Source organism: Rhipicephalus microplus, chromosome 5, assembly GCF_043290135.1.
Source record: "Rhipicephalus microplus isolate Deutch F79 chromosome 5, USDA_Rmic, whole genome shotgun sequence".
In the NCBI taxonomy this organism is placed as follows: domain Eukaryota; kingdom Metazoa; phylum Arthropoda; class Arachnida; order Ixodida; family Ixodidae; genus Rhipicephalus; species Rhipicephalus microplus.
Genome location: NC_134704.1, coordinates 190,711,735 through 190,726,878, shown reverse-complemented (window position 1 = coordinate 190,726,878; position 15,144 = coordinate 190,711,735). Strand labels below are relative to the sequence as shown.

At 45.9% G+C, this 15,144-nt stretch overlaps 1 protein-coding gene across 1 annotated transcript in view; it reads left to right on the top strand.

Moving 5' to 3' along the window:
- LOC142817617 (uncharacterized) overlaps positions 1 to 15,144 on the top strand; it is a 136,564-nt gene that overhangs the window by 113,960 nt on the left and 7,460 nt on the right. The window contains exon 4 of the mRNA XM_075894672.1: positions 3,716 to 3,740. Within this exon, the coding sequence (XP_075750787.1) occupies positions 3,716 to 3,740 (25 nt within the window). The remainder of the gene's footprint in view (positions 1 to 3,715; positions 3,741 to 15,144) is intronic.

Below are 15,144 nucleotides of genomic sequence, written 5' to 3'. Positions count from 1 at the left end.
GAACTCTGACCACGGAGACGCCTCGCCGAGATCCGCGATGTACTCGGCAAGGACGAGAACAGCAGGCCAGGCCGCGCCCCGAGATGCCGTACTCGTGCCGGCAACGTCACTCCAGCTGGTAGTTGGACGGCAGTAACGTGGACAGCCGCGTTCCCTGGCCAGAACCTGGATCGCCTGCGTCCGACGCTTCAGCCCGCTGTCTCCCGTCTGCCACTGCTTCGGCTCATCCCCAGCCACAAAGCTTACCGCCACGTAATGGTCACACGTGGCCCAATCGTGGTACGCCACCTCTATGGGCCACCACAGGTGATCAGCTGATTCGCTGACCTCACGCGCACAGGCTCAAAATCCCACACGCCTTGCCCCGCACTTCCATCGTTGTCATCGTTTTCTTCACTCATCACACCAGTATATATCTCCGAGGTCGCCCACAGACAGGTTCCGCACTGTCTCACAAGGTGCACCCAGCAGCATGTATACGCCGTCTGGTAACAAAGACTAAGATTGTGGACTGGTTCATATCAGCCCCGACATGTACGCCCACCCTACTAGGTGATACTAGTTTCGTGCAATGTACAACTCATGGCAGCCAATCAGATCTGCAGCCACGGTGACGTCAAAAAACCAGAGCTTAATGCCCTGTTAATGAGTAGTTCAAAACGTGTTGGGTTGAGTCGCCGTAATCTTCACCTATCTGCAGTGATTCGCAAGTTTCAAGTGTTGCAATAAATACACAGTTTACTCACAGAGTTCAGATTGGTCTTTAGCCTTTACTACTTAGTGTATCGGCGAAGCGTAGTTGTATAGAATCGTCCAAACGTTTCAGATCCTCTTAGAGTGCATAAATACTACACCAGACTAGACGTTAATAAAGCAAATTCCTAAACAAACTATGCAACACTTTTTCAAGTAGCCATGGAAGGGATTCAGTAAAAGAGCCTATTTCCTCATGAGTAAATTGACGTAATTTTTTAAATACGTCCAGTACGAGCAGATTTAGAGAAATTTCTCACACAATGCAATTGCATTCTCTCTTCTCTCGTCTCGATAAAAGCTCTCGACGCTGAGCATGAAGGGATGGCATAGTGAAAAGGAATACTTCAGGCACGCCTTATGATCTAGGAAGCGTTTTTACTTTCATGTTTCTACGAATAAGCCGCATATTGCTAGAAACTATGAAGTTAGGCCTACTCGTCTTCGACACGGCCGAGCACGCATGGACATGTAGCAACCTCCCGTAATGATTCCTGCAACATCTGAGCGTGCCGTGCTCAAATCGACCAATACCTGTCAGTACAGTTGTAACGAGTGATTTTCGAGCTTCTGTCGTCATTTCTTGAGAGAAGAGAAGGCGATTTTAGCTGATTTTGACAAATACTGTGAATTACAGGTGACGTGCTGTGCTATATAATTAGGCATGCGTGTTCTCGGGAACCTCCATTATCAATGGGCATAATTTGCTAAATATGCTCAAAAAGCGTTGCAGGCACCCTTTAATGGTGTATTATGTGTTGAGTTGGTGACGAAATTCATTTTTTTATTCGGTAAGGTTGCTATAGACGTATATTTAACAGTATAGATGCGCCTGAAGGAAATACGAGCACAAATTGATTCTCACGCCAAAGCGTGTCAGCACAGACGCGTTCCTCGGCTGCGCTTGCACAATTCTGGTTGCACAAGAAACGTATTGAGCGCGGAATAACGTTATAGATTTGCAAATAACATGGCTCTTTATGTCTCCCCAGCGCTATAATTAGGTGCGCTGAGATTTTGCGTGAAGAATATCTATGTAAACGCGCGCGTAACACCTTTGTTTCACTTTATAATTTTTTATAGATGCCTAGGTATATATTTAAAGCTTTGTGATATTTAGTGGGGTGGTCCTATTTAGATGACGCTAATGAAACGAGCCCATTGATGTCGCAATTTGATTGTGTCCTGTATACAATGATAGTGGTTACATTATGATATATTCTTTTATTTACATTCGTCAGGCACCTATATGTCCTGACAACCTTGGTTAACAATGTTAACGATGTGGCCAAAAGTTCATCAAGGCATAGGCAGCTGGATTGATAGGTAGGTGAAAGTTCGCTGTGAAATGCTGCACACTCAAAAAGGCACATCGCCACTTAATAAGTACAAGCGTTTCTCCATGTGGCTCTACCAGATGCGTGCAAGGCAACAAGACATTGATAAACAAGCGCAAAGCTTCTTTTCCACGTTGTTGATGTTTCTTGCTTCAAACACATCAGAAAGACGCACTACGATAATAATGACTACAAGGAAAGGTCGATGCGCGGCCTTGGAGCTGTCTCCGGTCACAGGCGCTTTCATGGATACGGCACTCATGCCTATGGAACAGCTATAGATTAACCATGTATGGATCATGCGTGACATAGAATGTGAGCGTTGTTTTAGTGACGTAACCCACGTTGTGCCACATGCTGACTGAGGAGACTTCGAACGTAGACGTTTCACCATTGCAGTTTTTCACTATGGTTAAAAAAATGTCAATAAAATTGAAAATGAACGCCTCAAAAAAAGAAAGTTGGTGTTAGGACTGCACCAGGCTGTGGTTATATCTTAGGAGCAGTGCCGTAAAGCGTTTATTTTCTTCATATTGGTACGGGTAAGAATACTGCTAAGGATTTGACCCAACGTGGCATACAACTACATTCTTCCTGTATTGATAAAACTCATGCTGTACAACACGCTTTTTTATCTCACATAAATTATTGTTTTTTGGTGTGGGGAAATTCCACACAGAGAAATAACCATAGAATATTAATGTTACAAAAAAGGGCTCTTCGGTCCACAGCTAACGTTGAATATCATGCGCACACAAAGGATTTGTTTCATCGTTTTAACGTTGTACCCATAGAAAAATTTTATGATTGGAAACTAGCTATCAGATATAAAAAGGCTGTTTATAAAAATCAGCATGACCTTCTAAATCTTGCTAATCTAAGAGGAAATGTTCCTTTCTATTCTCTTCGCAAACAAGACTTCTGGAACATCCCCTTCTGCCGAACTGAATACGGACGACAAATGTTACAGTATTGTTTGCCTCACTTGCTAAATACTCTCCTCAGAAGCGAAATAGAAGTAGAGAAACGCAGTATAAGTCATATTAAAAAACACTTCCTGTAACCAATCACCGTAAAAAAAAACAAAAAATGCTGTACTGTATGAAGAGAGATATATTTACATTCCTTTTGTTTGTTTGATGTTTGCCTGTTGTTTTTGAATAAATTGTTGGGTCAAATCATTATCTCTATCGATTGACTATCGGCATGAACATTTACACATACCCTGTATCATTGTTGTAACGCGCTGGTATGATTCCGTGAGAGCATCTGTGTTAGTATTTTTTTTTTCATGTATGTAACGCGCTAGTTTGTTTTCTGATAGCGTTTTCACATCTTTGTGTGTCTCTACTGCTATGCCTCGTATATGGGGGCTTGGGCTTTCCTCAAGCGAATTGTTTCGCTTTTCGCCCAAGCTTGCCCACATCTTCAGGATGTAAATAAACTTTGATTTGATTTGATTTGAAACGTTGTAAAGGACCACGAAAGGTGCGACTGCGCATACGCTTTTTTTTATTGCGGAATAGCTAATAACAAGAGTCTTTATCGCAATCCAAGTGTATGGCTATCTCACTAAAAATGCTGTCATATCGTGATTACTTATGCTGCCCTTCGTTTTTGTCTAGGTTCTGCCGAGTCAGCAGAGCCTCCGTAAGTAAAGAAACGCACGTCGGTTCATATTCTGCGTGCATTTATATTTCTAAAGGTCACGTATTCAACATCGTTGCGGATATTTGCTTTTCATCTCTACGCTCACGCAGCGGCTGGTTCACGCGCCCCTGCTTAACTGAGCATTGTGATCAGTGTTTCACAATGTTAACGAAGTGTTCACATGTACTACTACTGTTTATTGTTGTATATAAAATATACTTATATTAGTTGTATTAGTATATATTAATATACTTATATTATTATGTATCTAGACCCCACGTGACAATCTAGACCCACGTATAGATCTAGACCCCACGTGACAAAGATAAGGATGCATGTGCAACACATGATAGTGATGATAATGTACAGATGAAAAAGATTTCTTTACTAAATACCCACAATCCTTCAGAATCGTTATTCAGAATCGTTTTTTTCTTCCAGTTATTCAATATATGATTTGTGGTCCCGTTTATATAGGGGTCTAGAGAGAGCTCGATGAAAGCAGAACTTTTATTTGACTTGCTGAATCGAGAATATTTACCCTTTTTGGGCTCGCAATCTTTGCTTTAGTGTAGTGCACTTTAGTTCAGAGGAGAACCAGTATGGATATATATGCTGTTTTTTTATATTGCGGAATAAAATTACGCATGCTGTTTAATACAAGGTTTGTAAACGGCTCAACTTCGCCATCAAGGTTTTATTTGTTATTGGCCTGCGACCAATGAATTGCTGACAAATATTGATACAAGCTCGTGTAGTCACCCTTTTTGAAATAAACTCTTGAAGCTTAGTTAAAGTGACCACTGTAGCTCAATATGTTGGCGCGTACAGATAATATTGTCGCAGTACAACGCGACCAAAGCCCAAGTACGCCTTGAGGCAGTGAAAGCAGCGTGTTCTCAACAGCTGAGCCGCAAGATTTTCTTCTTCGTTCTCGAGTCAAGCCAGAGGCCCACTGCCTGGTGTCCGCTAAATCCCCCCATCATCGTTTTTGTCCACATGTAGACATGGGTCATTTGCCTCTCTCTCAAAGGGCATCGACCCGATGCGAAGTCAATAATGCAATTTTTTTAAAAAGAAAAGTCTCACGCAATCACTCGCTCATGTAAGGCTTCATGCGCACTACGTGAACGAGTTCAGGATGGTGCTCGCGATGCCTAGTACTACAAGAACTGTCGGGAACGACTTCGTAAGTGACGTCACCCAGTTGTCGCAGCACTCGGTATGGTTCAAAGTATCTTTTTAAGAGCTTTTCTGATAGTCCTCGTTTCCGTACGGGTGTCGAAACCCATACTTTGTCGCCAGTTTGATAGACTACTGCTCTGCGGTGAGCATCGTAGCGGCCTGCATCGTACTCTTGCTGCTGGCGGATCCGTAAACCTGCCAGTTGTCTAGCTTCTTCTGCGCGCTCCGTAAACGTGTTGGCATCTGGGTCTATGTCGACGCTTTTGTGCGGTAGCATCGCATCTAACATAGTTCGTACTTCTCGTCCATGAACGAAGCTGAACGGGGTCAGGCGGGTCGTTTCTTGCTTGGCCGTATTGTACGCAAACGTTATGTATGGCAAGATTTGATCCCAATTTTGGTGTTCAACATCTGCGTACATCGAAATCATGTCTTCAATGGTTTTGTTTAGACGTTCTGTCAGCCAGTTGGTTTGCGTGTGGTAGGCGGTGGTCTTACGATGCTTTGTTCTATTCAGCATCAAGATATGGTCCAAGAGAGCTGCCGTAAATGCGGTTCCTCTGTCTGTGATTACGACGGTTGGTGCACCATGCCTCCGTACAATATTCTCGATGAAAAAACTTGCCACCTCCCCTGCTGTAACTCTCTGGATAGCATTTGTCTCGGCATAACGGTCAGATAGTCCATCGCGATGATAACCCATCGGTTGCCGGCAATAGAAGTAGCGAGTGGGCCCAAAATGCCCACGCCATTCTGGTGGAATGGAGTCATTAGGACATGTACGGGTTGCAGGAGGCCCGCTGGTTTAGTTGGTGGTGACTTGCGTCGCTGGCAGTCGAGACAGGTACGAACGTGGTTCTTCATGGCTGTGGTTAGTCTTCGCCAGTAATACCTTTGCTGTACCCTGGCCAACGTTCTTGTGTAACCCAAGTGGCCAGACGTAACCTCGTTGTGGTGTGCTTTCAGTACTTCGGTGCGCAGGGCTGCTGGGATTACGAGTGGGTAAGAAGATCCCGTCGACGAAAAATTTCTTTTGTAGAATACTCCGCCCCGTAAACCAAACGATGACAACACTCTTGCGAAAACTCTTGGTGCCTTCCGAGATCTGTCATCCAAGTAGGTAATTAAGCCAATCAACTCATCGTCGTCACGTTGTTGCTGCACAATGGTGGTCATGTCGAGGACACCGAAAAATGATGTTTTCTCCTCCTCGGGTAGGGTCGCCGGCTCAATGGGTAAACGGGATAGACAGTCAGCGTCCATATGTCGCTTGCCTGACTTGTGCACGACCGTCATGTCGAACTCTTGCAGTTTTAGTCTCCAACGCGCTAATCGGCTGGTGGGATCTTTTAGATTATTTAACCAGCAAAGGGAGTGATGGTCACTAATAACATTAAAGTGCCGGCCATACAAGTACGGGCGAAATTTCATTACTGCCCATACTACGGCGAGGCATTCTTTCTCTGTGGTTGAATAGTTAGCCTCTGCGCGTGTTAGCGTTCGGCTTGCGTAGGCGATCACCCTTTCTGTGTCCTCTTGCCGTTGCACAAGCACGGCCCCAAGGCCTACATTGCTAGCGTCTGTGTGAAGCATCGTCGGGGCTTCTTCGTCGAAGTGGGCAAGCACCGGGGGCGTTTGAAGGCGTCGACGCAGGTCATTAGAGGCAGCCTCCTGTTCTTCTTTCCACTCAAAGGCAACATCATCAATTGTGAGATGAGTTCGTGGCGACGCGATTCGGGCGAAGTCTGCGATAAACCGGCGATAATAGGCACAAAGGCCCAGGAAGCGTCTGACAGCCTTCTTATTGGAGGGTATCGGGAACAGTGCGATGGCGGCAATGTTTTCAGGATCGGGCTGGACGCCTGCGTTGCTGACGACGTGACCGAGAAACTGAAGTCCATGAAAACAGAAATGACACTTTTCTGGTGTCAATGTTAGGCCCGCGAACCGTATGGCACGTAAAACAACTTCGAGCCTTTTGAGATGCTCGTCAAAAGTGGTCGAAAACACTATAACGTCATCCAGATGGACTAGGCACGTCTTCCACTTCAATCCTGAAAGTACCGTGTTTATAAGCTTTTGAAAAGTCGCGGGGGCGGAGCACAAACCGATAGGCGAGACTTTAAATTCGTATAAAGTCTCTGGCGTCACAAAAGCGGTTTTCTCTCGGTTTCTTGGGTCTACCTTGATCTGCCAGTGTCCACTCCTCAAGTCCATGAAAGAAAAGTAGCGAGCGTGCCGAAGTCTGTCAAGTGAGTCATCAATACGTGGGAGCGGGTACACATCTTTCTTGGTCACGCAATTCAGCTTCCTGTAGTCCACGCGAAAACGCAGTGTGCTGTCCTTTTTCTTTACTAGCACTACAGGCGATGCCCAGGGGCCCCGTGACGGTTGAATGACGTCATCTGCAAGCATTTTCGCGACTTGTTGCTGTATGGCTTCGCGTTACTTTGAAGCTACACAATATGGGTTCTGGTGGATAGGTCTCACCGTGTCCTGAGTGATTATTCGGTGCTTTGTCAAAGGTGTTCGACCAACTCGTGATGTCGTTGAAAAGCAGTCGCGGAATTCAGCTGGCAGCTGAAGAAGTCTCTGTCGCTCGTCCTTTGACAGAGTGGTGCCAACGGCGAGAACGGGTTCTGGTTCTTGAATAGGCACTTCGTCCAATACCGACAAACATAAACTTCCTCGCATTTCTACAATATTGTCGTACGAAGCGATAGCTGTGCCCTTCGGAAATTGCCGGCGCTCAGCACTAAAGTTCGTCAGAAGTAAATTCATGCATTCACCAGTGATACGGACGATACCTCGTGCGACCAAAATGCCATGACTAAATAGCAGCGAGTCAATTTGGTCAGCAATGCCTTCGCCATGAAATGCTTCCTGGCCTTCCACCGAAACAAGAGTGCATGACTGGGTTGGGACGACCACATCATCATCAATTATACGTAAAGTGTTACGTATTGCGTCTGAACAGTCAACTAAACCAGGGTTGTTGCGGAATGTAACTGAATGATCCGGGATGTTGACGACGGCACCATATTCTCTTAAGAAGTCCATCCCTATGATCAAGTCATTGCAGCATGAGGTGAGGAGGACGAACGTCGCCACAAAAGAAGAGCCACCGATGTCGAGTCTTGCTGTACACCTACCGACAGGAATTAACAGCTGGCCACCTGCTGTCCTCAGGTGAGGTCGTTGTCTTCGCTATTTTGAGGCGTACGACAGGGTTTTCACTTATGATGGAAAAGTCGGCGCCGGTGTCAACTAAGGCTGTTACTTGCTGTTCGTCTACCGAAACGGTAAGATCTATGGTCACAATTTTGTCGGTGTTACAACTTCTCGGCTTTACGGCGTCCTGTGGTACAAGTAGCGGGGGCTTTTTTTTCGTCGCCTTGACGGCCTGCAACCTCACCCCCGGAGGTCGCCGCCTTCAGTTTCCCCTGCGTGGAATTGGTGACCTCCTTCCACTGACGTAAGCTGAAGTTCGGTGGCGCGACGAAGGCGAATATGCCGGAGACGGAGAGCGTGGTCGACATCCCAAACCTGGCTGTTAATCAGGCTATTGGTTGCCCTCATAGCACCACGAATGGTGACATGATATCTCAAAGCACCGCATCTAGCTGTTGCAGAATCAGTGTGACCGCCACCATTCTGAACACGAGAAATGAGAGATCCTGCCACACAGAATATTAATATTGTTAATATTTTTACTGTTGGTAATATTATAATAATAGTAATAATATTATATCATGAAGTCTTAATTTGGAAGACCTTTATTAAGCCTGAGGAACCAACAGCTACGATGACCGAACAAAAATCCTACATGACAAGGTTGAGGCTGCATGAGCAACACACGATGTGGATAATGTGCAGATGAAAAGAACGGGTATACTAAATGATCACACTGATTTCCCTTACAAGAAAGCGTCCAGCCTGGCCGCAGCAAGTCAAGGGGACAAAGAACATCGCACGAAGGCTTGATGCGGAAGTCATGGACGACCTCAGTAGTTCAATAACAGCAATCTGCTGGGGCTAAAAGCGGCGTCACGCGATAATTCACTGGTAAAGTCTCTTCGAGAACTGTGTACAGCCTGATACACCATGGCTGAAATTTATCGCACAAACCAAGTGTGCGGGTACGCGTCAATAGGAGCACTTCGTTTCCAGGTTGAAAGGATACAGCACGATGTGATTCATCATAAACTATCTTTCTTTCTTGCGGTCTGGCTTCAGTATTTATACGAGCACGTTAGCGACTTGTGGGTGAGTTATGAAACGTATTCCCCTCAAGAGGTTGGAGACACATTCGCGTTGCAGGTAAAGAAAGAAATATCTAGAAAAGAGGTCGAGGAGCATCCGTAAACTAAGTAAAATGGTGAGTAGTCGGCTGCCCACTGAATGGCCGTATTGTAGGAAAAAGTAACGAATGATAAAAGTACGTCCCAGTTCTTGTGCTCTGGTTGGACAGAGACGGCGATCATATCAGCAAGAGTGTGGAGGAATTGCTCAGTGAGGTCGTTAGTCACAGGATGATAACAAGAGGCGGTATTGTGAGTTATGCCGGAGGCGTCAAGAAGTTGTTTCTATAAATGCGAAGGAAAGCTTTTTCATGGTCACTGAGTAGCATACATCGAGCACCATGGCTCAGTATATTGGCTCGGAGGATAAAATCGGCAATTTTAAAAGCTGAACCAGTAGTATTGAAAATACGGCAAGTTGGTAACCATTCATTTTTTAAGGTAAACAGCGCAAAAAACGAAGACAGAAGTAGGAAAAAGTAGGACGGGCGCTCTTTCTGTCTCTTCGTACTTCTCTGTCTTCGTTCTTTTTTTGCGCTGTTTACCTTAAAAAAATCTAACCAGTAGTGACGGATGCCGTCTCGGTGTAGCGTGTCAAATGGTCAACGGCTGTTACTATTTACCAATTTCCAGCAGCACTGACTGGAAGGGGGCCATAAAGATTACGCCTACAACTTCATATGTTGTGGCGGGGAACGAAAGAAGCTGCAGCGCACCGGCGGAAGCAGAAGTTGGTAGTTTTCAACATTGGCAAGTAGTAGAGGACCCGATGACCGAGCGACACTAGTGGTAATGCCTAGTCAAATAAATTGACTTTAAAGGTGATCGTATGTTTTATGGTATGCAAGGTGACCAGCAGTGCAATCTTCATCAAATGCTCTGAGGACCTCAGACTGAAGTGATTGGTTTAGAACTGCAACCCGGCGCTGCCCGCCAGGATGGTACTTTTAGTGGTGCAGCACTGAGGAATCCAGCTTAAATTGGGAGAGTTGGCCATGGAGCCTCGCGTTAGGCGGACGGGAATTGCCATTGAGGTAGCCTCTAATACGCCGACAGCATGGGTCAGCCAGCTGTCGAGAAGTAAAATTGGGGTCGTCGTCCGAAGGCAGCTGGTCTATAGAAGCGAGAGAGGGAACCGCCGTAGAGGTAGACTCCGAACGCGTGTTTCCAAAGTGGTGGCGGAAACGCCCAGTGGGGCCGGTAGTAGTGGGCAGAGGGAAAGAGCGTCAACGTCACTATACTTTCAGCCAGACTTGCATTTATTGTAGAAATCATACTCTTGGAGGCGTAGAATCCAGTGGCTGAGGTGCCCCGACAAGTTCTTGAGTATCAAAAGCCAACATAATGCGTGGTGGTTGGTCAAAATGGTGAATTGGCGGCCGTGTAGATAGGGACGAAATGTCTGCGCTGACGAAATGATGATGATGCATTCCTGCTCCGTGATCGCGTTGTTCTTCTCGGCTGCGGAGAGTACACGGCTGGCGTATGCAACGACTCACCCTCGCAAAGATTTGTCGCGATGCAGAAGCACGGCTCCTAAACCACGGTCACTGGCGTCTGTGTGCAGAATGGTTGGTGCGTCATCGGGAAAATGGGAAAGTACAGGGTCGGTCGTGAGGGCATTCTTCAACATGTGAAAAGCCTATTCACATTTTTGAGGCCACTCAAGGCGCATGCCAGAACCAAGTAGCTTATTGCGTGGTGCGGCTATGGAGGCAAAGTTTCGTATCAATCGCCGAAAGTAATGAGCAAGGCAGAGGAAACTTTGCACATATTTCGGCTTGTCAGGGTGAGGGAAGCAAAGCAGCGCAGCAGTTTTATCAGGGTTAGTACGAATTCCGTCGTTGCTCACGACATAATCGAGGCCCTGATAGATCGGCTTCTTGGTGTTAATTTGAAGACCAGCACCAGCAAGACAAGTCAGGACCTCGTTCAAGCTTTGCATATGTTGAGCAAACGTCGATGAAAAAACAACAAATCCATTTAGGCAATATAGGCAAGGGTTCCATTTCAGGCCTAGCAGCACGCTGTCAATCAATCGCTCAAAGTTGCGGGCGCATTGCATAGTCCGAGAGACATTACATTTAATTCATATACGCCATCTGTGGTTGCAAACGCAGTTTTTTCTTTATCATCTTCGTGCATGGGGATTTGCCAATAGCCGGAACACAAGTCGATGCTCGAAAAGAATGAGGTACCTTCTAAGGAATTGAGGGTGTCGTCGATGCGAGGCATGAAGTATCCGTCCTTTCTAGTGATCTTATTGAGTGGCTGGCAATGCACGCAAAAACGTACTTTACCTCTTTATTGCACAAAAGAACGATGCGAGGCAACCGAGGACTGGTTGAGGGTCGGGCTATCTGTCGTTGCAGCATATCGTATACGGTTTCCTTAATGACATTTCATTCGGCTTGAGAGGCGCGGTACGGACGGCGGTTCGCAATGGATATTCCGTCGGTCTGAATAAAATGTGCTGCAGCAGAAATTTGGCCGTAGGTGGATGAATAGGCGTCAAAAACGTGTGTACGTTTGCCAACGAATCAAGCAACAGCTGCTTCTTCTGTCAAGTGTCTGTCTTCTTCTGTCAAGTCTGTCAAGTCTCTGCTGATGGCTGCTGTAAGGGCCGAGGGAGTAGCAAGATCAGCAGAATCGCCTCTAAAGGAGACAGGGGTAAGAGCAACGACGCACCAAGGCTCCAGATTGGCAACGCAGGCGACAGTAGTGGCGCACAGTAATGAAATTTTATCTGGTTTAGTTTTTGTAGCAGCGAAGACAGGTGGTGCATTGTTGGAGCGAGCCACAGCTGATGCGAGAGATATGTTTTTTTAGGGCAACGGGGTGACAGGGTGACCGAAATGTCACCAAATTCGACGTTGTTGGACTAAACTGAAACAAATAGCTATTCATGTGGTGGTAGCGTGATGGCTGCAGCAGCGATGTGTTGGAGTGGCTTGTAGGATTCGTAGCTGAGCAAGTGGTTTTTGTAAGTAAGATGGACGACACGTGCACAACAACTAGCTGAAGCCCCAGCCTTAAATGAGTTGGTCGGACATGAGGATAGCACAAGAAATTTTCTATGGTGAAGAATGTCGTTGATTAGCACAAGGGCAGTGTAGATGTCGGAAGGGCGAATCGTTGATCCCTGGGCGGTAACCAGTTTTGGCTCATCACAAGGCGTCGTGACTTTTCAAAGACGGGTGCATAAATCAGCACGAATAATGAAAAAAAAACGTAGCCCTAGTGTGCATCAAGGCATCAATGTGCACTTCCTTGACGTTTACTGAAACTATATTATAAGGGCACGCTGGAGAGTTTTAAGTCCTGTGTCGGAATGTAGTTTGTCCTCCAAAAACTGCATAACCTAGTTTCCCGGATGAAGGACAGAGTAGAGGGATGCAGGCTGAAGCGCAGACGAGGAGCGACGGTAGGGCGATGGTGAACGGCGTCGGGTTAATCGATGACTGCTGCGCAGTTAACCCGATGCTGTCGGAGATTCGGAGGTGAGAAATAGGGGCGGATTCGGTACAAGGCCTCTCGGAGAAATTCCCGTTCGCGCTTGTCGCACTCCGAATGCTCGTCTTGCTGGTGCTTGCGGCAAAAACGTGAAATGTGACCATGATAGTCGCAATATCAGCACGTAGGGCGAGTCGATCGCCCAGGAGGGTAGGAGCTGGCGTTAACTGCCCCGGGAAAGAGAGCAGTGGGATGGACAAATGAGTGCTCATGCGGTGGTGATTGAAAAGCTCGTTGGAGGAGTGGCCGCAACCAAGGCGTACGTTCGTGGCAGCGACGTCGACTGGATGGTGCCTGATGACGTGGCGGTGCCATGCGAGTATGCTGGGAGAGCGCGAGAGGCAGCGGGTTGCAGGTAGGCCATGTGGGCCATGGACCTGAGCTCCCCTCTAATACCATCCCAAAATGGCGTTGAAGAACACTGAAGGGGACACACTCAAGGAGGTGAGAATCCTATTGATTGTAATTGTTCGCGTATGATCGCCCTTATACTGTCTCGTACGTTTGGATCCACCGTAATACAGGCTGCGTTCGACTCGTCGAGGTGCTGACAGGTTGTCGCAACTTCAGCAATGGTAGTCAGATTCTGGATGACAAGGGTACTGAATGCGACAGCTGCACTTCTCTTAAGAAGCTGGTGTACCTTGTCTGACTGTCATTGATGTATTAACCCGTCGGCAAACTGCAAAAGCAACCTTGATGTAGGACGTATACGACTGCCCGATGGGTTGTTTCCGAGCCGCGCGAGCTTTCTTTCCGAGAGCCGAACGAACAGCCGGTGTGCCAAACACGTAGCAAAGCTTATTTTTGAATGCTGGCTAGTGGGGGATGTCGATGAGGTGGTTGAAGAAGCACGTTTTCGCCACATCTATAAGGTAGAATGAGACGTGACCGAGTTTGTAGGTGTTATCGCACCGATTGGAAGAGCCGACACGTTAGTAATCTTCGAGCCAGTCTTCCGCGCTATACTATACTGAATGCCCCCATTATTATTATTATTATTATTATTATTATTATTATTATTATTATTATTATTATTATTATTATTATTATTATTATTATTATTATTATTATTATTAGCGAGTAGAACTTCAGTTTTTTTAAACTCTCTCTAAATGAACGGGACTGCAGAACATATATTGAATTATTAGACAAGAAGCGCTTCTGACAGGCCAGCTGAGTTTCAGAAGCATGTGCGCAAACGATCAAGCGAAAGTGAGCAGTGTTTCGTGCTACTGGACTTGGACGGTGTAGAAGTGATTTTGTCGCTGCTTGTTTCGTCACCCATTTTCCATCCGTTTATAAGGCCTCATATTCTGGGACTCAGATAATACAACAATAGTCAAAGGCAATTGGCACATCTAGGTGTCTGTGGCTGGATGAAAACCTCATTAGACCCTTAGAACCGTCCTTATCTTGTGACCCACATGGCACGCCTTCCACCATACTAAAGGCTTATGGTAGTATAATTACCCTAAAATTGGCTGCATTACTTAACAACTTTCCGAATGCTTCCAGAATCCACAGGAAACGGAAAACTGCACGTGGTTTTTTTAGTATTTAGGTCGGGCTACAAAACAGATGTTTCTAATTATCCCCCACTTTCTCTACTGTGTGCCACATCGACGATCTTTAGGCTGGCTCTTCACAGCGTATTTTATGTCAGCGTGAAAAATTAATTGATCACTAATCATAAAATATGAAAACTTGGGCAAGCTGTTAGGACACTATTAAACACGGCTTTTTCCTTGGCCGCCCAACGAACACAAATCTCGCTAGATTCATGACGTGAATCGCCCCACCTATTTCTCCGAGAGGACAGGTTGACGTAGTATACTGTGACCTGTGCAAGGCTTTTGCTGTAGTCAGCCACTTACTGTCTTTTTTATTAAACTTGCAAATTGTGATGTTGACTCTTGCACAGCTATCTGCTTAATCAGTCATGGTATGTTGCCATAAATGGACAAACGGCTTCCTTGTACAGTTCCTAGTGAAGTCCTTGAATGGTCGGTATTACGCCCACTCTTATGTTTATTCACGTTAATGACGTTTATTTAGTATTCGTTATTCTTTTCTGTTGTATGCCGATGACATCATAGTTAAGGAAACTAATTCCTTTAACGACTGTCTCTTGCTGCAGTCACAGTAGCGTTCTTTCTCTGACTGTTTTGACAATAAACTTTCTCTGAATACCTCAAACACCAACTTGATAAGTATAATTCGCAAAACATCCGTCGTGTCATTTTGATAGTCTGAGAATACCGTGTCGTTTTGTGAGGTTCATGAGCTTAGTGATCTTGGCGTTCTTTTCAATAGCATGCTCAATTTTTCTGCTGACAATAAACGTACATCCATGCGAAGCCTTCATTCTCTTGGTTGTGTTTGCAGAATTTCCCGAAAATTCA